Source organism: Henckelia pumila, chromosome 2 (genome assembly GCF_033568475.1).
Source record: "Henckelia pumila isolate YLH828 chromosome 2, ASM3356847v2, whole genome shotgun sequence".
NCBI lineage: Eukaryota > Viridiplantae > Streptophyta > Magnoliopsida > Lamiales > Gesneriaceae > Henckelia > Henckelia pumila.
In genome coordinates this window covers 127457094-127482454 of record NC_133121.1, presented here as the reverse complement: position 1 = coordinate 127482454, position 25361 = coordinate 127457094, and the positions used below count along the sequence as shown (strand labels likewise).

Below are 25361 nucleotides of genomic sequence, written 5' to 3'. Positions count from 1 at the left end.
CATGGCTGCCAATTCTCAGCAATTTGGCACCAACAGAAGTGACCATGCGCCAAAAAAAAATAATGAGGTAAATGTCTCTTCCCCTGAACAACAACTGATTGAAATGGCGTGTCTTGTGTGTCAAATGACTGTAGGGAATGTACAGACTGAAAATACATGTGGAATTTGCACTGCAGTTGGACATGCAACTGACATATGTCCTACACTTCAAAAGGAGTCAGTTGAACAGGTGAATGCTACTGACAGATTTCCTGGTCCACCACAGCGGAAGTATGATTCGTATTCCAACACATACCATCCAGTTTGGAAGGATCATCCAAATTTTAGATACGGAAATCCTCCGGCGAATCAATCTGAACCTCGGAACCAAAAACATAATCAAACTTATAGGCCACCGTATCCTCCACAACATCAGCGTCCTCAAATTCCTACGCCTGGTGAGTTTCTTGAAAACATAGTTAAGGATATTGCAACTAATACTCTGTCTTTTCAAAAAGAAACCCAAGCAAGTATCCAGAACTTGAATAACCATATGGGACAGCTCGTCACGGCAATCAACAAGTTGGAAGCACAACATTACAATGCTTTGCCATCTCAAACAATTCCGAACCCAAGGGAGAATGCAAGTGCAATTACACTAAGGAATAGGAAGGAGCTTAAAGTCAAGGAGAAGGTGGTTGAAGTTTCACCTGAGAAATATGAGAATGAAGAGCTTAAGGTAGAGGACCAAAAAGCAACTCAGGGTGAAGCGCACAAAGGTAATTCCCTCCTCTCTCTGACTATAAGCCCGCATCCCCTTTTTCTGCAGCACTTAGGGAATCTAGGAAGGATGACAGGATCAAAGAACTCTACAAAATGTTTCGTAGATGTGAAGTAAACATTCCATTGCTAGATGCCATTAAGAAGGTACCTTGCTATGAGAAGTTCTTGAAGGAGTTGTGTACTGCAAAGAGGAAACATACATTGAAGGGATGTCAGAAAGTGGAGTTAGGTGAGAATGTATCTGCTGTGATCGAAAGGAAATTTCCTTCCAAATGCAAGGATCCAGGTATGTTTTCTATCTCATGCACTATAGTGAATGTTAGACTGGAAAATGTCATGTTAGATCTAGGAGCATCGATCAATGTTATGCTTCTATTTATGCGTCCTTGAAACTTGGTCCTTTGAATAAAACTGGAATTGTCATACAGTTAGCTGATAGGTATAATACATGCCCTAGAGAAATAGTGGAAGATGTGTTAGTGCAAGTGAATGATTTAGTATTTTCTGCTGATTTTTATGTGCTCGACATGGAAAATGGTGATCATAATAGTCCAATTCTGTTAGGCAGACCATTTTTGAAAACGTCGATGACTAAAATTGATGTTCACAGTGGCACACTTACTATGGAATTTGATGGTGAGATGGTAAAGTTTAATATTTATGATGTCATGAAATTTCCTGACAGTGATGATTGTGTTTATTATGTTGATATTGTGGATTATTTGGCACAAGAGCATTGTGAGCATGCAGGAAAAGATGAGCTAGAGGTGGTTATCACAGCACCCATTCAGCATGATGAGATTTGTTGCAATGGAGAGATGAAAGAAATTTTGAACACGTTGAACAGTTCACCTGCGCTACCTCAATCAGGTAACATCGCTTATCTCTCTTTACCAATATCTAATACTCAGCGTCTTCCATCTGTTTTGCAGGCACCCGTTGTTGAACTGAAAAAATTTCCCAAAAATCTTAAGTATGTTTTCCTTGGGGAAGGAGAAATATTTCCAGTTATCATCTCCAACAGTTTGGAGGCCGAACAAGAGGAGCAACTTGTCAAAGTTTTAAAGGAGCACAAGACTGCTATTGGGTGGACCATAGCTGATATCAAGGGAATCAGCCCTTCTACGTGCAATAATAGGATCTTGATGGAATAAAGAGCAAACCCCTTGAGTCAGCCGCAAAGAAAGTTGAACCCACCTATGATGGAGGTGGTGAAGGCTGAAATTCTCAAACTCCTTGAAGTTGGAGTCATCTACCCAATTTATGACAGTCAGTGGGTCAGTCCGGTCTAAATGGTTCCCAAGAAAACCTGGATTACTGTGGTGAAGAACAAGGATGACGAATTGGTTCCCACCCAAATTCAAAATGGGTGGAGGGTTTGTATAAACTATAGGAAGTTAAATGCTGGAACTCGAAAGGTTAGCATGTCATTCTTATTACTGTTTTATTGATGGATATTTTGGTTATTTTCAGATCGTGATTGCACTAGAAGATCAGGAAAAGACGACATTCACTTTTCTGTTCGGCACCTTCGCGTACCGACGTATGCCCTTTGGACTCTGCAATGCACCGGCCACATTCCAAAGATGTATGGTTAGTATTTTTTCTGACTTTATTGAGCATATCTTAGAAGTATTTATGGGTGATTTTACTGTCTATGGTGATTCATTTGAAAAATGTCTTTCTAATCTTGCTCTAGTCCTTAAGCGGTGTGTCGAAACCAACCTAGTATTAAATTCTGAAAAATGTCATTTTATGGTTGGGCAAGGTATTGTTTTGGGTCATGTCGTCTCATCTAAAGGGATAGAGGTATACAAAGATAAAATTGATATTATTCAGTCTCTACCTTATCCCACTTGTGTGCGGGAAGTGCGTTCTTTTCTTGGCCATACAGGTTTTTACAGGAGATACATTCAGGACTTCGCCAAGATCGCATCTCCTATGTGCAAACTGTTGCAAAAATATGTGCCATTTGAATTGATGAGTCATGCAAAACATCTTTCGACAAACTTAAGGACTCATTGATTTTGGCACCAATCATTCAACCATCGGACTGGAGGAAACCGTTTGAAATCATGTGTGATGTCAGCGATTATGCTGTAGGAGCGGTTTTGGGACAGAAAATTGGGAAAGTATCGCATGCTATCTAATACGCCTCGCGTATTCTGAACGATGATCAACAAAATTATTCTACCACAGAAAATGAGCTTTTGGCTGTAGTTTTTGCTTTAGAAAAATTTCGTTCTTATTTACTTGGCGCTAAAGTTGTTGTTTATTCTGATCATGCAGCTCTTCGTTTTCTGAAGGCGAAGAAGGAGACGAAGCCAAGATTAATAAGATGGATACTACTATTGAGCAAATTTGATGTGGAAATCAAAGATAAAAAAGGAACAGAAAATCGAGTGGCTGACCACTTGAGCCGTCTGGTTCATAATGATGAGGAGCTGAGCTTGCGAGAAGAATTTCCCGATGAACAACTATTTTTAGCGAGCACAGTATTACCCTGATAGGCGCTTATTGTGAATTATTTAGTTACTAATGGGTTTTCCTCTGAATTTTCCAAGGCGCATAGAGATAAGGTTTGAATCGATGCTAAGTACTTTGTGTGGGATGACCCATACTTATGAAAACGCTGCGCCGATCCCAGCGAGGTAAAACATATTCTCACATTTTGTCACTCATATGCTTGTGTTGGTCACTTTGGGAGAAAAGAACAGCGAGGAAGGTGTTAGACTGTGGATTTTTCTGGCTATCCATATTTCAAGACGCTTACGATTTCTGTAAGTCATGCGCTCAATGCCAGAAGACAGGTAATATATCCCAGCGAAAGGAGATGCCTCAACATCTTATTTAATTTTTGAAATTTTCGATGTGTGGGGCATCGACTTCATGGGACCCTTTCCCAGTTCAATTGGATTTATATATATATTACTTGTTGTGGATTATGTCTCAAAATGGGTGGAAGCTAAGGCCACCCGTACTGACGATTCTTAAGTAGTTGCAGATTTTATCAAGAATAATATTTTCTCTAGGTTTGGGGTTCCAAGAGCCATCATTAGTGATAGAGGAACGCATTTTTGCAACGGAACTGTGGCGAGTTTGCTGAAAAAATATCATGTGACGCACAAGATCTCCACTGCATATCATCCACAATCGAATGGCCAAGCTGAAGTTTCGAATCGAGAGATCAAATTTATTCTATAGAAAACAGTGAATCCTACAAGGAAGGACTGGAGCTTGCAATTGGATGATGCTTTGTGGGCCTACAGAACCGTGTTCAAGACACCAATTGAAATGTCCTCATATCGTCTGATTTTGGGGAAACCATGTCATCTGCCTGTGGAATTGGAGCATAGAGCCTACTGGACTATCAAGAAATTTAACATGCAGATGGATGAGAGTGGCGAGCATCGAAAGTTGCAGTTGCAAGAATTGGAAAAGATACGCAATGATGCATATGCCAGCTCAAAAATCTACAAGGAAAAAACAAAGGCCTTCCATGACAAGATGATTTCTATAAGGTAGTTCGAAGTCGGTCAAAAAGTTCTGCTATATCACTCACAACTTCGATTATTCCCAGGTAAGTTGCGTTCTAGATGGATTGGCCCGTTTGTTATTACTAATGTCTTTCCTAATGGTACAGTCGAGATTCAGTTCTTGGAGACCTCGAAAATATTCAATGTCAATGGATAGAGATTGAAACATTATTATGCAGGGGTCCAAGCGAATGATGGAGAGGATGCACATGATTTAACACTCGAGGCTCCGTCAGAAATTGAGTAAATCGCAGCATACAGTCAAGCTATAGACTGAAAATTTAGCGTTGTCTAGGAGGCAACGCAGTTTTCTTCGTTTCATTTCCCTTAGTTTATTTTTTTAGTTCTTGTTCATTTCTTGTTTTTATTGTTTTTTTTCGGAAATTAGAAAAGTACAAAAATATTTTTTTGGTTTTTAAGCTCGATTGATTGGTTAAACTCTATCGATCAAGCGAGAATCCATCTGGAAAGGCAGAATGGTTTGCGGTTTTGGCTCGCTCGATCGGTAGACTTTAACCGATCGAGCGAGAAATCCTCCGAAAATTTATTTACATGTTATTTTATGTCCCGCTCGATCGGTCATATTTAACCGATCGAGCGATACCCTTATATCGCGAATATAATCGCGATTCCCATCTCCTCTCTCTCATTCTCTCTTTATATTTTCTAAATCCCTAAACCCCCAAACCTTCACCTCTAAATTCTCACCCAATTTTCATCTGAATCGCAGGGCCACACCCGACCGCCGCACCGATTTATCTCCGGTAATCTCCTTCATCTCAAAGGATCTCCAGCCGCCATCTCTCTCTCGCCCTATTTCGCCAGCCGATTCCCTGCTCTGCCTCCGGCCGATCTCTCTGCTACGCCGCTAGCTTTAGTATTCTCCGATCACTCCAAGCTCACTGGTATTTTCTACGTTTCTACTTCTGATACACTATGGGACCAAAGAGAGTTCGTTACACCGGGGAATCGTCTTCTCAAGGAGCCGCCGCATAATGTTCTTCAAAATAGATCACAGGGAAATTTGTTAGCCAAACCGCCCGTGATCGATACGATCACGCCAAGGTAAACTGCTCTCCTATTCCCGAACGCGGCTTTGAACATGATGAATTTAATCTCGATATTATGCCTATGATTGTTCAACGTGGTTGGGAAGTATTTTGTAAACAACCTCCAGCCGCGATCGTCCCTATTGTGCGTGAATTTTATGCAAATGTTGCGGAGAGGACTCATGGGAAAGCGTTTGTCCGAGGGAAAATAATCTCTTTTGCACCAAATGAATTGAATTCTTTGCTTGAAATGCCGGATGTCGATGACTCTCTGTATCAAAGCCTCAAAATCGACCCGATTTGGATGAGGTAATAGGCCAACTGGCCTACCCAGGAGCTTCGTGGATTGACCATGTTTCTTCCATGAATTTTAAGGAACGTAATTTGCACTTGGTTTTGGCCACCTGATATATATTCCTGACTCGGCATCTGATGCCAATATTGCACATGAGTGAAGTTAATATTGAGCATGCCTTACTTCTTTACGCTCTCGATGTGGGTTGGACGGTAAATTTGGGACGCATGATTCACAGCGAGATCCGTCGGTCGATTACTTCCACCGCCTTAGGTCTCTACTTCCCTATTATTATTACAGCACTGTGTATCCACGTCGGCATTCCCACTCGTCCCGATGAAGAATGGTTGCAACCCATGCGGCCCGTGGACGAAGCTGCCATTGATGCCAAGAGAGCTTACTGGATCAAACACTTTGTGCAGGACGACCGATTTGTTCTTCGTCAGGACCCTCCAAGGCCCCCTCCGCCTTCTCGTTTCTCCCAAGCTGATTCCATTCGTGAGCTCACTGCTTTTGCTCATCGCCAGAACGAGTTCAATACTGTAGCTGCTCATAACTCTCAAGCTCTAGACTCTCTCATTCGGGGTATATCTCTGCATCTAGGCATGGATACGGCCGCTGTTCCTTCTGCTTTGCCCTACCCTCCACCCTTTCCGTTTCAGTACGCTAGTCCTGTTCCCCCTCCTAAGCATGAAGAGGAGGACGAAGCCAACCAGTAAACCAGGGGAGTTTTGTTTTACATTTGCATTGCATTGTCATTTTGTTTATTGTGTTGTTGTGTTAGTTATTTTTTTATGTTCTGAAGCATTGAGGGCAATGCTAAGTGGTGGGGGGGGGGGGGGGGGGAATTCAGTGTTTAGTAATTTATTTTGCATCTATTTTTTGTTGTGTATGTGCATATAGTTCATGTTTGTGTTGTTCACTAACTGATTTTCGAGCCTATCTGACCAAATTTTGAACTGATGGAACAAATTAGACGATTGAACTCTCATATACTCTGTGATTTATCCTTAAATCTGAATTTTGAAACATACAAGCTGTAACGTCCGAAAACTCGGGGGATTTTTTATTTTTTTTATATAAAAATTTAAACACCACATATATGCCCATACATATATGCGTCATTACTAAAAGTAATTTTATTCCACGTGATATAATATATATAAATTGATTTAACTCTAGTAGTTTCAAATGTGTGCATAATTGAAAATAAATGCTAGCGCGCAAAATACAATATCGCAAAATGCGGAAGTGCATAGTTTAAAAATACTCAAACATAGACAAATCATAACATGAGTGGTAAAATAGCAAACATGCACTGAAAATAGTTCAATACAATCCTCAGAATAAACTCATAAAAGTGCGGAAATAAATACTGCAATGGTCACGGGCAAGTCAGCTAATAGTGGATGCTCAAAGGTCCTCGCCGCCAGTCGGGACCACATCAGCTACGAAATCAGACTCACCTGCACCATTTAGATCTAGTGAGCCTAGAGGCCCGACATGCTCTATAATATACATAACAAGTACTACTAAATAAAACCACATGCAAGCACAAGACGCATATAAAAATAACCTGAGGGTTTAATGCATGCATGAACGTAAAATCATAAGCGTAATAATAAATCGTAACATAATCATATCATAATTACATAAGATAAATATGACATTTCATAATCAAAAAAACCTTTGTTGTGGGTCATATCAGTGAAGTATAACCTAATTCGATTGATCAATCTAAATCCAACGTACGTGGTGGCGGCCTGTGGGGTGTAACCCCTAACGCCCTATGCCACTTCACCCAACCTTTGGGGATCCATAGGCTCATAATCGTAAGTGGAAAGGTCATCGGGCCCGGTATCCCGACCTCCAGTCCCGTGTTTGTCACAAATCACATCAATTATCTCAAAATTATTTTTATTTACATGCCCGTTATCTCATCATAAAATACATGCATGAATCATGAACTTAGAAATATCATTTTCTTAAAATTTTGCCCGTAAATATATATTTAATTCATTTTATAAAATAATATTCACATCAAAATATTACATATACGTCTATTAAATATATATTTACGGACTATTTGATTTGGCGTGGCTGGTTCGAGTTGCTGCCCCTTAACTTAAACCTTGAACTAAGTCTGACCCAATTAATATTTATTTTCCTTAGAAGCCCAAAGTCCTAATATTATCCTAAGCCCAAGTATTTATTTAAGCCCACTATGACACTATAGACCCAAATAATAATTTAAACTCAATTACTACTTAAGCCCAGATAATAATAATTAAGCCCAGCTCAATGACTTAAGCCCCCTACCCGACCCAAAATAGCATAAACTGCCCCGGACCCAAAATAATTTGACCCAGGCCCAAATCATTAACCTATGACTTGGACCACTACCCAGACCCGGACCCGACTCGGACCCATCCCACCAGGACCGAGCCCAAGTCACCAGCCCAGCTGCCCAAGCCCAACACACAGCCCAACATCATCTCCTCTCCTCGAGCCCATCTGTGCGTCGCCCACTTCCCCCCCATCGCCTAAACTGCTCCGACCAGCCATGGCTGGAGCCACACCGGCAGCACCGCCCAGGGTCCTGCCGAACTAGCCTCACCCAGCCAAGGCCTGAGCTAGGGCTCGCAGGGCCGAGCCGTGGCTCTGAAAAATCCTCACTCCCCTCACACAACCACCCGAGCCAACTCCATCCTACTAGAGCTAATCCCGCCCAAGACCAATGTGCGCCCCCTGCTGACCCTTACCCCGTTCAAGACCAAGGTGAAACCCTTCCTCCTTCGTAACCACCCCCCCTGCGAGGTCACTACGCAGCCACCCAACCAGCACCCAAATCGAACCAGCCATCGAAAGAAAAGAAAACAATGTAAACAAGTGCATAAATCGTAAAAATCATGAGCTCAAACCACACACACAAGCATAAACACGATTTTTAAACCCCAAAAGCACATATAACGATCTAAATGTCGATAGCAAGGAAAAATCGAACATGCCTAAATCGATAAATAAGGGTATGGAAACGAAGCTCGTGACGTGGTGATCAAGAATCCGCAAAAATCTTGAAATTTGGACAAAGTTTTCGTGCAGTGTGTGCGAGTGAGAGAGACGGCACGAAGGTCTTGTTTCTGAGAGAGAATCGGTGAAGGAGATGACCGAGTAGGGCTTCCATCGGTTAGACATGAAATAGAATGGATCTTGGGCCCCAAAAAAAAAAAACAAGAACAAAACATGGGCTAAGTAAATAATTATGGACTTTAGCCCATCCATATATATATATATATATATATATATATATATGAAATTTTTCGAAATTAAATCAGGCCCAAATTCAAAAACATGCTAAAAACCCTTAAAATGACCCGAAAAAGTGAAAAATGAACTTTAAAATATTTATATATATAATACCTAAATTTTTCCAACGAAATAAACCTTAAAATAATTATTTTATTCTAATGAAAATATTAATTATCCTAATTATGCATTACGGTCAATGAAATAGGAAATTCTAGGCGTTACAATTCTTCCCCCCTTAAAAGAAATTTTGTCCTCGAAATTGAGATACGTACCGAAAAGATCCGGATAACGTGTCCGCATGTCGGTCTCAGCCTCCCAGGTGGCCTCCTCCTCAGAATGATTTAGCCACCGGACCTTGACCATGGAAATAACTCGCCTCCTCAGCCTCCGCTCCTCATGCGCCAAAATATCCACCGGTCGCTCCTCGAACGACAAATCTGACGCCAGCTTAAGAGGCTCAAAATCCAAAATGTGCGATGGGTTTGAGATATACTTTCTCAACATCGAGACATGGAATACATTGTGCACCACTGCCAGACTAGGAGGCAGCGCTACACGATAAGCCAAGGTACCAATCCTCTCCAAAATCTCAAATGGACCGATAAACCTCGGACTGAGCTTGCCTTTCTTAACAAAACGCATCACGCCCTTCATGGGCGCGATTCTCACGAATACATGGTCTCCTATAGCAAACTCAAGGTCGCGACGTCGTCGATCAGCATAACTCTTCTGACGATTCTGTGCGGTCCTCATCCTGTCTCGAATCCGCAGCACAATATATGCAGTCTGCTGCACCAACTCAGGCCCTAAGAGAATCCTCTCACCAACCTCATCCCAGTGCATGGGAGATCTACACTTTCTCCCATAAAGAGCCTCATACGGAGCCATACCAATAGATGTTTGGTAACTGTTGTTATAGGTAAACTCCATTAGAGGTAGCCTCGACTCCCATGAGCCCTGAAAGTCGATCACACAGGCTCTCAACAAATCCTCAAGGACCTGGATAATGCGCTCCGACTGTCCATCAGTCTGGGGGTGAAAAGCAGTACTGAACTGCAGCCTCGTCCCTAAAGCTGCATGAAGACTCTTCCAAAAAGAAGAAGTAAACCTCGGATCTCTGTCTGACACAATCGAGACAGGAATCCCATGAGGTCTGACAATATCTCGGATATACAACTCTGCATACTGCAACATGGTGAAAGTAGTCCTCACCGGCAAGAAATGTGCCGACTTGGTGAGTCGATCGACAATCACCCTGATCGTTGTGCATCCTCTGGAGCTCCTCGGCAAACCAACCACGAAATCCATAGTAATGTTCTCCCATTTCCACTCAGGGATAGGGAGTGGTCGAAGCAACCCGGCTGGTCGCTGATGCTCTGCTTTGACCCGTTGACAGGTCAAACACTCGGATACGAAGCGACTAATGTCTTACTTCATCCCTGGCCACCAATACAATGCCTGCAAGTCTCGATACATCTTCGTACTCCCAGGATGGATGGATTACGGAGACGCGTGTGCCTCGGTCATAATCTCAGTCCTCAAATGTCCCAAACTTGGAACCCACATCCGACCTCTGTATCGTACAATGCCATCATCGACTGTATAAATTAGGCCTCCCTTGGCCTCATCCCTCTGCCTCAAAAAAACCAACTGCTCATCAGATAACTGTCCATCTCTAATCCGATCTCGTAAGGTAGGCTGTACTGTCAGAGTGGACAAACTCGGCACAAGACCACACGAGTAAACCTCCAAATCAAACCTCTATCTCCGCCTGGAGAGGTCGCTGCACAGACAAACAAGCTACTACTAAAGTCTTCCGACTCAATGCGTCAGCCACCACATTAGCCTTCCCCGGGTGGTAGCTAATGTCGCAGTCGTAGTCCTTCACCAACTCCAACCATCTGCGCTGTCTCATATCCAACTCCTTCTGCGTGAAGAAGTACTTGAGGCTTTTGTGATCAGTGAAAATCTTACATTTCTCACCATACAAGTAGTGCCTCCACAAATTGAGTGCGAACGCTACTGCAGCAAGCTCTAAATCATGCGTCGGATAATTCTGCTCATGAATCTTCAGCTGTCTCGACGCATAGGCAATCACACTGTCACACTGCATCAAAACAGCGCCTAAACCCAACTGAGACGCATCGGTGTAAACCACGAACTCCTCATGATCCACCGGCATTGCCAAAACTGGCGCAGAAGTAAGAGCTTCTTTCAACCGATCAAAGCTCCGCTGACACTCCGAGCTCCAATAATACTTTGCATTCTTCCTGGTCAAATCAGTCAAGGGCCCTGAAATAGAAGAAAAGCCCTTGATGAATTTCCGGTAATAACCCGCTAGACCCAAGAAACTGCGAATCTCCGAAGCATTCTTCGGGATCCTCCAACTCTGAACGGCTTCCACCTTCGATGGGTCAACATCTATCTCATCTCTAGAAACAATGTGGCCTAGAAATGCCACGCTATCCAGCCAAAACTGACACTTACTGAACTTGGCATACAACTGCCGCTCCTTCAAAATCTGCAAGACTGTCTGCAAATGCTGTCTATGATCCTCCACGCTCCTCGAGCAGATCAAAATATCATCGATGAAGACAATAAAAAACTGATCAAGATACGGCTGAAACACTCGGTTCATGAGATCCATGAAAATCGCTGGGGCGTTCGTCAAACCAAAAGGCATCACCATAAACTCATAATGATCGTATCGTGTCCTAAATGCAGTCTTGGACACATCCTCCTCCCTAACCCTCAACTGATGGTATCCAGACCGCAAATCGATCTTAGAGAATACCGAAGCTCCCTGTAACTGATCAAACAGATCATCAATCCTCGGCAACGGATACTTGTTCTTCACCGTCACCCGATTAAGCTCACGATAGTCAATGCAAAGTCTCATACTTCTATCCTTCTTCTTAACGAAGAGCACGTGCACCCCAAGGTGAGAAACTAGGGCGGATAAAGCCCTTCTCAAGCAATTCCTGAATCTGTTCCTTCAATTCTTTCATCTCGGTAGGAGCAAAACGATACGGTGCCTTAGAGATAGGCACAGTACCTGGAAGCAACTCAATGCCGGACTCGACCTCCCGGACTGGCGAAATCCCGGCAACATCCTCTGGGAAAACATCCGGATAATCACGAACAACATCCACATCCTCCACTGATCCCAAATATGGCTCTGCCGCTACAACCACACTAGCGAGAAATCCATGTCAACCCCTACGTAACAACTTCCTCGCACGTACGCAACAGATGACGTGCGGAACTCCACTGCTGTGGGCTGCACGAAAGAGAATCGGATCCCCACTCAATGACTTCAATGCTACTGTCCTCTCTCGAAAATTAATCGAAGCTCCATTGACTGTCAACCAGTCCATACCCAAAATAAGATCAAACCCTGTCATCGGCATAACCACTAGATCAGCTCTAACCACAACCCCTTCAAATTCCAACTCCAATCCACTAAAAATACTGGTGGTGGAAATAACCTCACCCGAAGGCACGGTAATATCATATCCCGAGCTAGACACCTCGGGTACAATACCTGCCCTCTCAACAAAAGACTGAGAGATAAAAGAGTGCGTCGCTCCAGAATCTAACAACGCAAAGGTCGCAACCCCTCTAATTCTAATTTCCCTGCACGCAGAAAAGTTTCCAAACATATATAGACTATACCAATAAGAATAATAATTCATCCCAGTCACCAACAAGATCCAACCCAGCAACGTAAATTCACAAATTCAACAATTCCAACAAAACTTAAGCATGCAATCCTATGTCGCAAATACAAGCGATAGAGTAATATCCCAAGCAAAGCATTAACTAAACAACTCAAGAGTGGCGGCTAATCATAAATGAGAATTACCTATGATAAGAGAAGTGTCGGGATCAGCCTCCTCAGCCTGCATCACAAACAGGCGCCCCGTCGTCTGCTTCCTCCTCGGACAGTTCTTCGAAATGTGACCCGGCTCCCCGCAGTGATAGCACCTGCCTGAACTTGCCATACACTGTCCGGAGTGGGGCCTCTGACACGACCTACAGACGGGCACTCCTCCAGGGTTAGGGGCAACCGCCCCCTGCTGCTGCTGCTTTCTGGGCTGGCCCTGTGGCCTCTGCTGCTGGGGCTGCTGCGGTCTCGGAGGATTTGGGGCCTTAGATGCCCCAAGATAAGATCTCTTCGCAGGATGCTGAGACTGTCCCCGAGATAGCTGCTGGAAATGCCTCTTCCTCTGATACTCGGCCTGCATCTCCCTCCTCCCTATCTCCGACCGATACGCCCTGTTCACCGCTGCCTTATATGTCGCCACATCGGCCATAAATACATCATGCTTGATGTCGGGCCTCAAGCCGTCGGTGAAGTGTCGAAGCCTCTCTCTCTCATCCTCGGCTATCATGGGTACAAAGTGGCACCCACGCTCAAACTGCCTCACATACTTGGCCACAGAGCGGTCTCCCTGAGTCAGAAAATCGCGGACCAGTCGACTGCGAGCATCCTCCGTGAAGTACTTCTCGAATAACACGGTCCTGAAGTCCCTCCAAGTCATCCCTGCCACATCCAATCCAATCACGGCGCCCTCCCACCAAAGGGTTGCGTCATCTTTCAGCATGTAGATGGCACAACGAACTCGGTCAGCATCTAGAATCCCCATATAAGCAAAAATCATCTCCAAGGATCGGATCCACTCCTCAGCAACTAACGGATCAGTGGTCCCTGCAAACTCCTTGGGATCCTGCTTGCGGAACCTCTCCGCAATGTCCTCCTCGCGAGTCCTTCTAGGCTGAACGGTTTGGTGCTCCAATAGCCTAGTGATGCCTGCTAGCATGTCCACGCTAGCTCTCTCAAATATTGTAAGTGGCGGAGCTGGTGGAGGTGGTGGAGGTGGCTCCCGCTGATCACCACCCTGGCCCACACCCCCGGGGTCCTCCTGTCTCAAAATGCGCCTCGAAGCCATACTGCAATTCCCAAAAATCCTCATGTAACCGTATTGCATAACTAAGTATTTAATTTAAACACTTATAAAATAACTTTCAGTGAAATTTAACTAATGGGTCTCAATCATAAACATAAACTTAAAACATTTAAACTCACAAACTGGCGATGCGACTTCTGAGCTCCACGTTGCAGGCTAGCTTACCCTCCAAGGACCATGCTCTGATACCAAGTTGTAACGTTCGAAAACTCGGGGGATTTTTTTTATATATATAAAAATTTAAACACCACATATATGCCCATACATATATGCGTCATTACTAAAATTAATTTTATTCCACGTGATATAATATATATAAATTGATTTAACTCTAGTAGTTTAAAATGTTTGAATAATTCAAAATAAATGCTAGCGCGCGAAATACGATATCGCAAAATGCGGAAGTGCATAGTTTAAAAATACCCAAACATAGACAAATCATAACGTGAGTGGTAAAATAACAAACATGCACTGAAAATAGTTCAATACAATTCTCAGAATAAACTCATAAAAGTACGGAAATAAATACTGCAATGGTCACGGGCAAGCCAGCTAGCAGTGGATGCTCAAAGGTCCTCGCCGCCAGTTGGGACCACATCAGCTACGAAATCAGACTCACCTGCACCATTTAGATCTAGTGAGCCTAGAGGCCCAGAATGCTCTATAATATACATAACAAGTACTACTAAATAAAACCACATGCAAGCACAAGTCGCATATAAAAATAACCTGAGGGTTTAATGCATGCATGAACGTAAAATCATAAGCGTAATAATAAATCGTAACATAATCATATCATAATTACATAAGATAAATATGGCATGTCATAATCATAAAAACCTTTGCTGTGGGTCATATTAGTGAAGTGTAACCTAATTCGATTGATCAATCTAAATCCAACGTACGTGGTGGCGGCCTGTGGGGTGTAACCCCTAACGCCCTATGCCACTTCACTCAACCTTTGGGGATCCATAGGCTCATAATCGTAAGTGGAAAAGTCATCGGGCCCGGTATCCCGACCTCCAGTCCCGTGTTTGTCACAAATCACATCAATTATCCCAAAATTATTTTTATTTACATGCCCGTTATCTCATCATAAAATACATGCATGAATCATGAACTTAGAAATATCATTTTCTTAAAATTTTGCCCGTAAATATATATTTAATTCATTTTATAAAATAATATTCATATCAAAATATTACATATACGTCTATTAAATATATATTTACGGACTATTTGATTTGGCGTGGCTGGTTCGAGTTGCTGCCCCTTAACTTAAACCTTGAACTAAGTCTGACCCAATTAATATTTATTTTTCTTAGAAGCCCAAAGTCCTAATATTATCCTAAGCCCAAGTATTTATTTAAGCCCACTATGACACTATAGACCCAAATAATAATTTAAACTCAATTACTACTTAAGCCCATATAATAATAATTAAGCCCAGCTCAATGACTTAAGCCCATAAAATAAAATGAGTCAAGTCCAATTAAATCTAGTAAGGCCCAACAAGGATATTTGACCCAATAACTATTGGGCCCTAATAAATTAACCCGACCCAAAATAGCATAAACTGCCCCGGACCCAAAATAATTTGACCCAGGCCCAAATCCTTAACCTATGACTTGGACCACTACCCAGACCCGGACCCGAATCGGACCCATCCCACCAGGACCGAGCCCAAGTCACCAGCCCAGCTGCCCAAGCCCAACACACGGCCCAACATCATCTCCTCTCCTCGAGCCCATCTGTGCGTCGCCCACTTCCTCCCCATCGCCTAAACTGCTCCGGTCAGCCATGGCCGGAGCCACACCGGCAGCACCGCCCAGGGTCCTGCCAAACTAGCCTCACCCAGCCAAGGCCTTAGCTACGGCTCGCAGGGCCGAGCCGTGGCTCTGAAAAATCCTCACTCCCCTCGCACAACCACCCGAGCCAACTCCATCCTACTGGAGCTAATCCCGCCCAAGACCAATGTGCGCCCCCTGCTGACCCTAACCCCGTCCAAGACCAACGTGAAACCCTTTCTCCTTCGAAACCCCCCCCCTCCCCCTGCGAGGTCACTACGCAGCCACCCAACCAGCACCCAAATCGAACCAGCCATCGAAAGAAAAGAAAACAATGTAAACAAGTGCATAAATCGTAAAAATCATGAGCTCAAACCACACACACAAGCATAAACACGATTTTTAAACCCCAAAATCACATATAACGATCTAAATGGCGATAGCAAGGAAAAAATCGAACATGCCTAAATCGATAAATAAGGGTATGGAAACGAAGCTCGTGACGTGGTGATCAAGAATCCGCAAAAATATTGAAATTTGGACAAAGTTTTCGTGCAGTGTGTGCGAGTGAGAGAGACGGCACGAAGGTCTTGTTTCTGAGAGAGAATCGGTGAAGGAGATGACCGAGTAGGGCTTCCATCGGTTAGACATGAAATAGAATGGATATTGGGCCCAAAAAAAAAACAAGAACAAAACATGGGCTAAGTAAATAATTATGGACTTTAGCCCATCTATAAATATATATATATATATATATTTATGAAATTTTTCGAAATTAAATCAGGCCCAAATTCAAAAACATGCTAAAAACCCTTAAAATGACCCGAAAAAGTGAAAAATGAACTTTAAAATATTTATATATATAATACCTAAATTTTTCCAACGAAATAAACCTTAAAATAATTATTTTATTCTAATGAAAATATTAATTATCCTAATTATGCATTACGGTCAATGAAATAGAAAATTCTAGGCGTTACACAAGCATGGATAGGATTGAGGCATTGTTTGGATTCTTTGGGCCTAAATTTTTCTTGAATGAATTATTCTTAGTTGCCCCGTTGAGCTTTCACGTTATACATGAGCACATTAGGTCATACTTTAAATTTTGTGCAAAGTCTCCGTTTACTGCTGATGATTCTTCATTTTTGCACAGATTGAAATTTGTATGATTTGACTGTGAATTGAGACATGTCTAAAACTAGTTCAAACACCCTTAGAGGCAAAATACGGGCGAAACTGTGACTTAGGAGTGATGTAGGCAATCTTTCTGAATATTTTTTGAGCCTTTCGAGTCACCCACTGAATTAATTATCCCTAGTACCTTGTTTGAGCCAGATTAAAAAAACGAATGGCATGCGTGCAAACGTGTGATAAACCCTCATTCGACATTGTTTCAAGGTCCTACAATTACTACCTGTGAATAGCCTAAATAATAATTCCTAACTTTAAGGAAGTAATTTGAATGATAGAATTTTATATGCTCCTAATTTGTATTGTGAATATGGAATGGTGTGGTGAAAGAATTGCAAAGAAAGAGGTAGTAGTGAAAGGGGTAGAAAATGAAAAGATGGTGAAAAAGAAAAAAATGTTGGTGGAAAGTAAAGTGTTGAAAAAGATAGAAAAGAAAAAAAATCTATATGAGATGAAGAAAATGAGTGATTTGAATGAAAATGAGTGAAAATTAGAGATAGATCATAATTTACTCCCTCTTTTGAATTCTTATTCCTTCGGTTGTAACCATAAGCCAAGCCTAACATTATAAGCTGATCAAGACCTATTGACCGAGTCACAGTCGCCCAATATACTAGTGGAGAGGGGTTGCAAGAATTTTCCCTATGGACTGTCGATTGACACTTTTGATGAGTATGAATTTTTAATCAAAACACGCACACACTAGTATTCTTTGCATTTAACCGATTGTGAGTGTGTTGAATTGATTGCCCATTCATTTTGATCATGTGATACCTTGAAAAGTCCTCATGATCTATGAATGTGTGAATTGAATTTGGAGTGAGTGTTTTGAAACGTGAGTTGCGGAGTTTATAAGTTTGTGCGGTGAAGCCAGTCTGTGATTTAAAATTTTCAATAGAGTGTTAGTAGGTTGGATATGGATGGATGTGAAAATTTTTAAAATTATTGCCGAGGTCATTGCTCCATAGTATTTCTTGATCTTTTGTTTGCTTTTTTTTTTTGCTTGACCTGCTCGAGGGCGAGCAAGGTTTAAGTGTGGGGGAATTTGATAGTTGTTTGTGTTGCATATTTTAACATCATTTTGTTGTTGTTTTGCATGCATTTCTGTGTTTTAATTTAGTATTTTGTTCGTTTTTCATTTATCGTATCTTCATTGCATATTTTCGGGTTTATTGTGAAGGATATAACATTTTGGATGGAAAATTTGAAGAACAGAATTCGGCCGCTCCATCTGCCAACTTCTACCGATCGAGCGGGCACCATATAGAAGAGCTAATTTGAAGACAGAGAGTTGGACGCTCGATCGGTTAAACTTTACCGATCGAGCGGCCGTATGAAGAAAATTGACAGATCGAGACTGAGAAATTCTCTCTCGATCCGTCAAAATTTACGGATCGAGCGAGACGGGCTGTTCGGGAAGAAATTTTTATTTTTGGAAACTCTTTTATTTTGGACTCTAGTCTTTTATTCCATTTTTCTCATTATTATTATTATCTCTTAGACGCAGAAAGCTTGAAAAACTCTCTGAGAGGCTAGGTTTTATTTATCTTTTCTTAAGATTTCTTTTTTTCTTTTGATTTTTCTTTCGTTTTTCATGAATCGCTCTAGCTAGACTTTAGAACTTGGTTGAGGAAGACAAGCCCTTGATTTTATTTGTTTGTGATATTCGAATTTTAGTGTTTAATTATTATTGAGTATCAAAAGTTCTGATTTATTTCATGCTTGTATGTGAAATTTTCGGATTGATCACTCTAGGATTTCGCAATATAATCTACTTCTAGATTAGAATTCAAATCCGTAATTGTTAGAATCAAATAATTTATGAAGCACTACGATTGATATTTTTCGCTTGTGAATCTATTAAATTGTATGGACAACAATTGACTAGATTAAATACATTCGCTTGTGTATGTGTTGTCTAGATTCATTATTTTCACTAGTTTGCTTGCTATCGTGGATTTAAATCTAATCGCTTGTATTGAGTTAATTCATTGGTAAGAGTTAATTTAGAACGTTGTGTCTAGTTAACTAAGATTAAGAACAAGAATTTAATTTTCAATTATAAATATTCGATATAATTGATTATTTTCAAAGAATCAATGATCGAATTAAAGATATGGTGTAGTCGAACTATACCAAGGCTTGTTTCTCATTGATTTCTTCAGTATAATTTTTAATCTTGCATGTTAGTAATAAAAATTTGAATTTAAGTGCTGTTACTTTTTAGTAGTTAATTTGATACCTCAAAACCCTTTTATTTTATTTTAGAACATACTAAATTTAACTTTACTCGTGAAAAGGATCCCTACTCGCACTACTGAATATTTTATTTCTCTGATTCGAGTTGAGTAATTTGGGTCTGACACGACTTAGCGTTACTAAAAGCTTTTACACAAATATCCTCTCTAAATTTGTAATATAGACAACATATTTGATAAAATATAAGCATACTAAATTAACGTGTTTGGTATGTGCACCATATTCTCGTAGAATGGATTCCATAAATTTGTACATTTTAACCCAGGGAATCTACCACATTCATGTTTAACTATATCCGACTATTGTTTCCTACTGAGATCTCCGCAACCCTTGTCAGATTTCCATGTTAACTCTGAACCTCTCAAATGCTTGGTGAAACATCAGTTTTCTGTCTCTTACTTTTTCCTGCAACATCTCCAGAACCGGTTGCGGAGCCATCTCCAGAATAATTTTTACTGCATTTCATTTCAACAAATAAATATCCATGAGAATATTACTTTCTGAGCATGAAGAGTCTCCAAACCACAACAAACCACATACCACAATATCTCATCTGAAAGGTGGTCATTCAACGAATCTAGATACATTATATGATTTTAAAAAAAATGACAAATGGTGGAACTACAGAGGCGTGAAATGCTCAGGAAACATCTAACGTTATCTCGTTGAGGAAAGGAATCACAAAACTAGAAGCATTCTCAGGTTCAGAACCACCACAAGCACACCTCAAGACTTAATTTGGAAAAATAGCAAAAAATTGAATATCATAAATTAGATTCCTTTACAATGCGACAATATGGGTATGCACAGTGCATGACAAAATTTATAAACGAAAGCTGTTAAATATAATTTCTGGAGATATTTTACCGTATGGAAGATGGAATATCTTCAATTTCACGCCCTAGTTCTGAACTGATATAATCATCATCCCATGGCAGGAGTGTAACTTCATCATCCTCCTAAAACAACAACAAAACCAACTGCTGAACTTCTTCACTGAGAACTACTACCTCTCAAAGATGCAATTGAGCTAAACAACAAAATTCTTAACTTAATTCCTCGTTTAAGTCTAGAAAAGATATTAAAATAAACTGAGGTCAAGAAAGCAAAGAATATGGAACCTTGATTTCACAAAACAAGGGCTTACGCATCCCAAAGACAACACCTCGAAAAAGGAGAGACTCTTCACTCCCATCTTCCTGTGCCCTGAAAGTCAGGGCGCTATAATTAACTGCAATGGTGTTGACCTTACAAACCTTCACAAGCTTGAAATTCATTGACTGTAACCAGTAGGAAAAATGCAGAACAGAATGTTAAAATAATAATAACAATAATGATAATAATAGCGGTGATATGTAGATACAACAAATAAATTGTCTAACTTTGGTGTCGTTGTAAAATGTCAATGCTATGTCCGCCAGATTTATCAGACCGGCTCGTTTGCCTGCATTTACAAGTGTCAAAGTCCCACCGGCGGGTAAACCCTGCAGATCTCTCGGATCTAACCTACCTGCTCTACGGGTCAGACAATAACGTGGGATCTCCATACATAAATCGCACATCTGTCAGCAAGTTTAACCAAACTTTAGTTCATGGCATTTATGTTTAATATGGTCTTTGATAATTTAGAAGTTAAGCCGCCCAATGTGTCCATGTCTAATTCAAGAGTTTGAAGGGTTCCGAAGAACAATTTTCCAAATGGGAAGTATCTATACGATCGAAAAGATAAAGTAACATGAAATATAAAGGAACAAATCCCGTACTTCCCGCAACCTAGACAATGATATCCCCTGGACTCGATGAGATTTTGACAGTGTAGGATACTTTGAATCATCGTAGGGTTTTATGTCCCTGGCCTCTATAGCGCTGCACAGTTTTAGATTAACATCAAATCAGAAGACAATGCAGAATCCCTTATCCTCAGTTTACAAACTCAACCAATCACCCAAAGTCAGACACACATAAAAACAGTAGTTCAAATGCCGATTAATCCAACGCCAAAACCAAACTACATGCATCAAACGTATATCAACCTTTTCATTCTTTGATTTCCCAGCAAAATAAAAACAAATCTAAAAAATCAGCAAAGAAAACAAGATAATACCTCGTTTTTGCAGGACACTTTGAATCATTGAGGGATTTTATGTCGCTGGGCTCTACAGCGCTGTACATTTTTTATTAACACAAAATCATATAACAATAAACAATCATCGATCCTCAGTTTACAAACTCAACCAATCGCCCACACACACACATATATATAAGGTGATGCAAACACCGACCAATGAGACATCAAAACAAAAACAACACATTTCAAATGTATATCAACCTTTCCATTCTCTGATTTCCCAACAAAATAAGAAGAAATCTAAAAAATCAGAGAGAGAGAGAGAGAGAGAGAGAAACAGGTGAGTACCTCGTATTTTTAGGATACTTTGAATCATAGTAGGATTGTATCATGTACGCCATAGCGCTACATGTTTAAGATTAACACGAGATCATAAGACAATGAACAATCACCGATCCTTAAAGGATTACTCAACCAATCACACACACACACATATATATGGGGTACTTTAAACGCCGATTAATACGACATCAAAACCAAAACAATATTTATGTATCAAATGTATATCAACCTTTTTATTCTTTGATTTCAAAATAAAATAATAAAATAAGGGAAAAAATCTAAAAGATCAGAGAAAGAAAGAAGATAATGCCTCATTCCTTCAGGATACTTTGAATCATCATTGGATTTTTTTTCACCGGGCTCTACAGCGCTGCACGTTTTAGACTAACACCAAATCAGAAGTCAATAAAGAACCACTGATCCTCAGTATACAAACTCAAACAATCGCCCAAAATCTCTCTCTCTCTCTCACACACACACATACAAGGTACTTAAGCGCCGATTAATACATCAAAACTGAAACAATGTTTATCAACAATAATACAATATATCAACCTTTTCATTCTTAGATTTCCAAAAAGAAAAAGAAAAAGAAAATTCTAAAAGATCAACTAAAGATGCAAGGATGTGCTCTGATGGAAGGATTTCATAGAAATAAATTTCAAAAGTATTTAAACTTGTTTTTGTTGCTTAGATAAATATGATCATATGTTTTAAATCCACCTCTTTCATATGTATACAATATACAATATTTAATGTTAAATAAAATAGATTTCAAGTCCTTTCAATAATGATATCCTTGGAAACTAATTTTACTTTATATAATTAAAGAGTATGTAAGTGATATCATCAAGAAATTTCCTTAGAGAAGAAGCAAGAGACCATTTAGAGATTGCAACCACAAATCTGTATTTTAATAATTTAAATTCAATTTGTATTCACATTTTCTTTTTCTCAATTTCAATATATAAAGAAATATGAGTTGCAATGTTACAAATGACTATAGTTTTTGATAGAGCGACGAGTATGATTCTCGTTGATTGCAGCGAATGCAATTATTGAGAGGGAGATTGTTGATTATGCGTGCTAGGTAAAGCAATCGAATAGTAGAACGTGGTGTTTGAGTTGTATGGTTTAAAGATTTGTGTTGAACCATTAAATTTCAACAAATAAATATTCATAAGAAAATTACTTTATAAGCATGAAAAACGTCTCCAAACCATAAAACGTATCTCATTTGAAAGAAGGCTGTTCAATAAATCGAGACACATCATATCTAATGATTTAGAAAAGAATAACCAAGTGCAGGACATACAGAGGAATAAAATGCTCACGGAACATCTAGAATTGTCTCATTGAGGTAAGGACTCACATAAATATAACCGGTAGCGCTGTCGGAATCAGTGCCATCACAAGCAATATCCTCAAGACTGAATAGGATAATGTTTCAAAATTATCGCGTCCAACTAATCACATAATATAGTAATGAATAACATAATTAGATCCCTTCCTTCACGACTACGACCACCTTAAAAATTCACAAGAAGTGAAAATTTATAAGCGGAAAGGCATTTAATATAATTTTTCGAGATATCTTACCAAATGGAAAGGGGGAAATCTTCAATTTAACATGCTCGCTTTGGACCAGCATAATCATCGTCATTGGGCAGAAGTGTGACTTCATTATCCTCCTAAAAAACAACAAACACCAACTGCTAAACTTCTTCGCTGACAAAATGTTGGACTTCTGGTGATACAATTATGGTCATTCGCAATTGCATATTCAGAGTCTACTCCAAAATTCTTAACTTAATTCCTCATTCAACTAGAAAATAGTTGCAATTAAAATAAATAAATTGAGGTCGAGAATGAGAAGAATATGGTACCTTTATTTCACAAAACAAGGGCTTACACAAAAAGACAACAGCTCGAAAAAGAGGAGACTCCTCACTTCCATCTTCTCGTGCCCTGAAAATCACCCCGCTATATCTAAATGCAATAGTGTTGACCTTACAAATCTTCACAAGCTTGAACTTCTTGGACTGAAAAATGCAGAACAGAATGTTAAAAAAATAATAATAGCGGTGATAATGATATGTAGATATATCAAATAACTTTTCTAACTTTGGTGTCATTGTAAAATTCCAATGCTATTTCCGCCAGATTTCTCAGAGTGGCATTTTTGTCTGCATTTATGTGTGTGCTCCCTCCACCAACCGGCATTTCCGGCTGAAACTCAGTATCACTTCCTTCGTCCACATTTTCATGTTTGACTTCGGCAATACATTCATCACACATCTGTCAACAAGTTTAACCAAACTTTAGTCTCTGACATTCAATTTTAACACGGTCTTCAATAATAAAGATGTTAACCACCCAATATTCAAGGCAAATTCAAGAGTTAAGCTGTTAAATGAGTTTCCAAAGAATAAGCAAGTCTTGTTTCTCCCATTTTCCTAATGGGAAAAATCTATATAATCCAAAATGATACAATAAAATGGACTGCAAAAGGAACAAATTTCATACGCTGTGCAATTAAGACAACGACATCCCCTGGACTCGATGAGATTTTGACAGTGCTAGATACTTTGAATCGTAGGCTTTTTTGCGGCTGGGCTTCATAGCGCTGCACATTTCAGATTAACCAAAATCAGAATTATAATAAAAAATCACCGATCCTCAGTTTTACAAACTCAAACAATCGTCTAAAATCATACAACGATTAATACATAAAACCACAAAAAAAGTGTATTAAAAGTATAACAACCTTTTCATTCTCGGATTTCCACCTAAAAAAATAAATCTAAAAAATCAGCTAAAGATCCAAGAGAATACCTAATGTTTTCGAAGAGAGGCGGCTCTAGGAGAACCTTTTGTTTGTTTTGTTTTGTTTTGTTTAGGATCTAACCCTCTTGTCTATCTCTCGGCAAATTAGGTAGAAGGAGTCCCTTGCTGGGGTGAGTTGCAAAATTGGCCTTCTTACAAAATGCATTTAAGTCCAAGGCCCTTTGGATTTTTATAGTATTTCTTATTTAAATTTGATTTGTTAATGACATAAATGCCCTTCTCTTTAAATAATATCATCAAATGTAGAATCTGATTCAAAAGTAGATTCACTTGATTCTGTAAGATAATAACTATTTTCATCTTCGGATGAATATTCCATTGTTTCAACTGGATAAAATCCAATAGTGTATAGTTCTTCTAAAAGTTTAATTTTGTTTTTCTTTTCGTTACGTTTTGGACATTCATTTGCATAATTTTATATTATCCAGAATAAAGATTGCTCTATTTTGTTCTATATTTTTGGCTACTAAATTAGCGTCATTATTAGAAACTCCTAAAATTCTTGGTACAAGGCATCAACAAATAGTTCGAAATATCGATGTCCTGTCATTTCTTGTGGTAGATTAGTAATTACTAGGTTTTCAGCTCAAGTTCTTACTGCTCTAACCAATGTCATTTTTATCATCACATGATTTAAAACTTGAATATTCTCACTTTTATCTAATAATGGTGTTAATTGAATTTGTACTGATAGTTCATTTGCCCAATGATCTATCTTTGATTTTCTTTCTTTAATTGTTGAACAACCTAAATCTAAGATATTCTGTTTCACAAATCCTGATGTTTTTGATTATCTAAGAATATCTCTAACATCTTTATAAGATCCAGAGTATTGGTCTCTGTTATATTTAAATTCTTCATCATCCCTTCCACCACTACCTTCTACATTCGTTCGTAGATTTAATCGTGGTCTAGAATTATCTTCAGATTCTGATTCTGAAAT

The 25361-nt window shown here is 39.8% G+C and overlaps 2 protein-coding genes across 2 annotated transcripts in view; both read right to left on the bottom strand.

Moving 5' to 3' along the window:
- LOC140878378 (uncharacterized) overlaps positions 1-24449 on the bottom strand; it is a 71194-nt gene extending 46745 nt beyond the window's left edge. The window contains exon 1 of the mRNA XM_073281978.1: positions 24407-24449. The gene's annotated coding sequence lies outside the window, so the exon portion shown is untranslated. The remainder of the gene's footprint in view (positions 1-24406) is intronic.
- LOC140882467 (uncharacterized) lies at positions 19523-22975 on the bottom strand. The gene is made up of 10 exons (XM_073288492.1): positions 22887-22975; positions 21882-21941; positions 21578-21634; positions 21266-21325; positions 20925-21027; positions 20672-20723; positions 20544-20605; positions 20283-20441; positions 20029-20120; positions 19523-19616 (listed from the first exon to the last, which is right to left on the bottom strand). Exons 1-10 carry the CDS (start codon positions 22910-22912, stop codon positions 19523-19525), a joined length of 765 nt encoding a protein of 254 aa, XP_073144593.1. The 5' UTR covers positions 22913-22975.
- Positions 24450-25361: the final 912 nt, after the last annotated feature.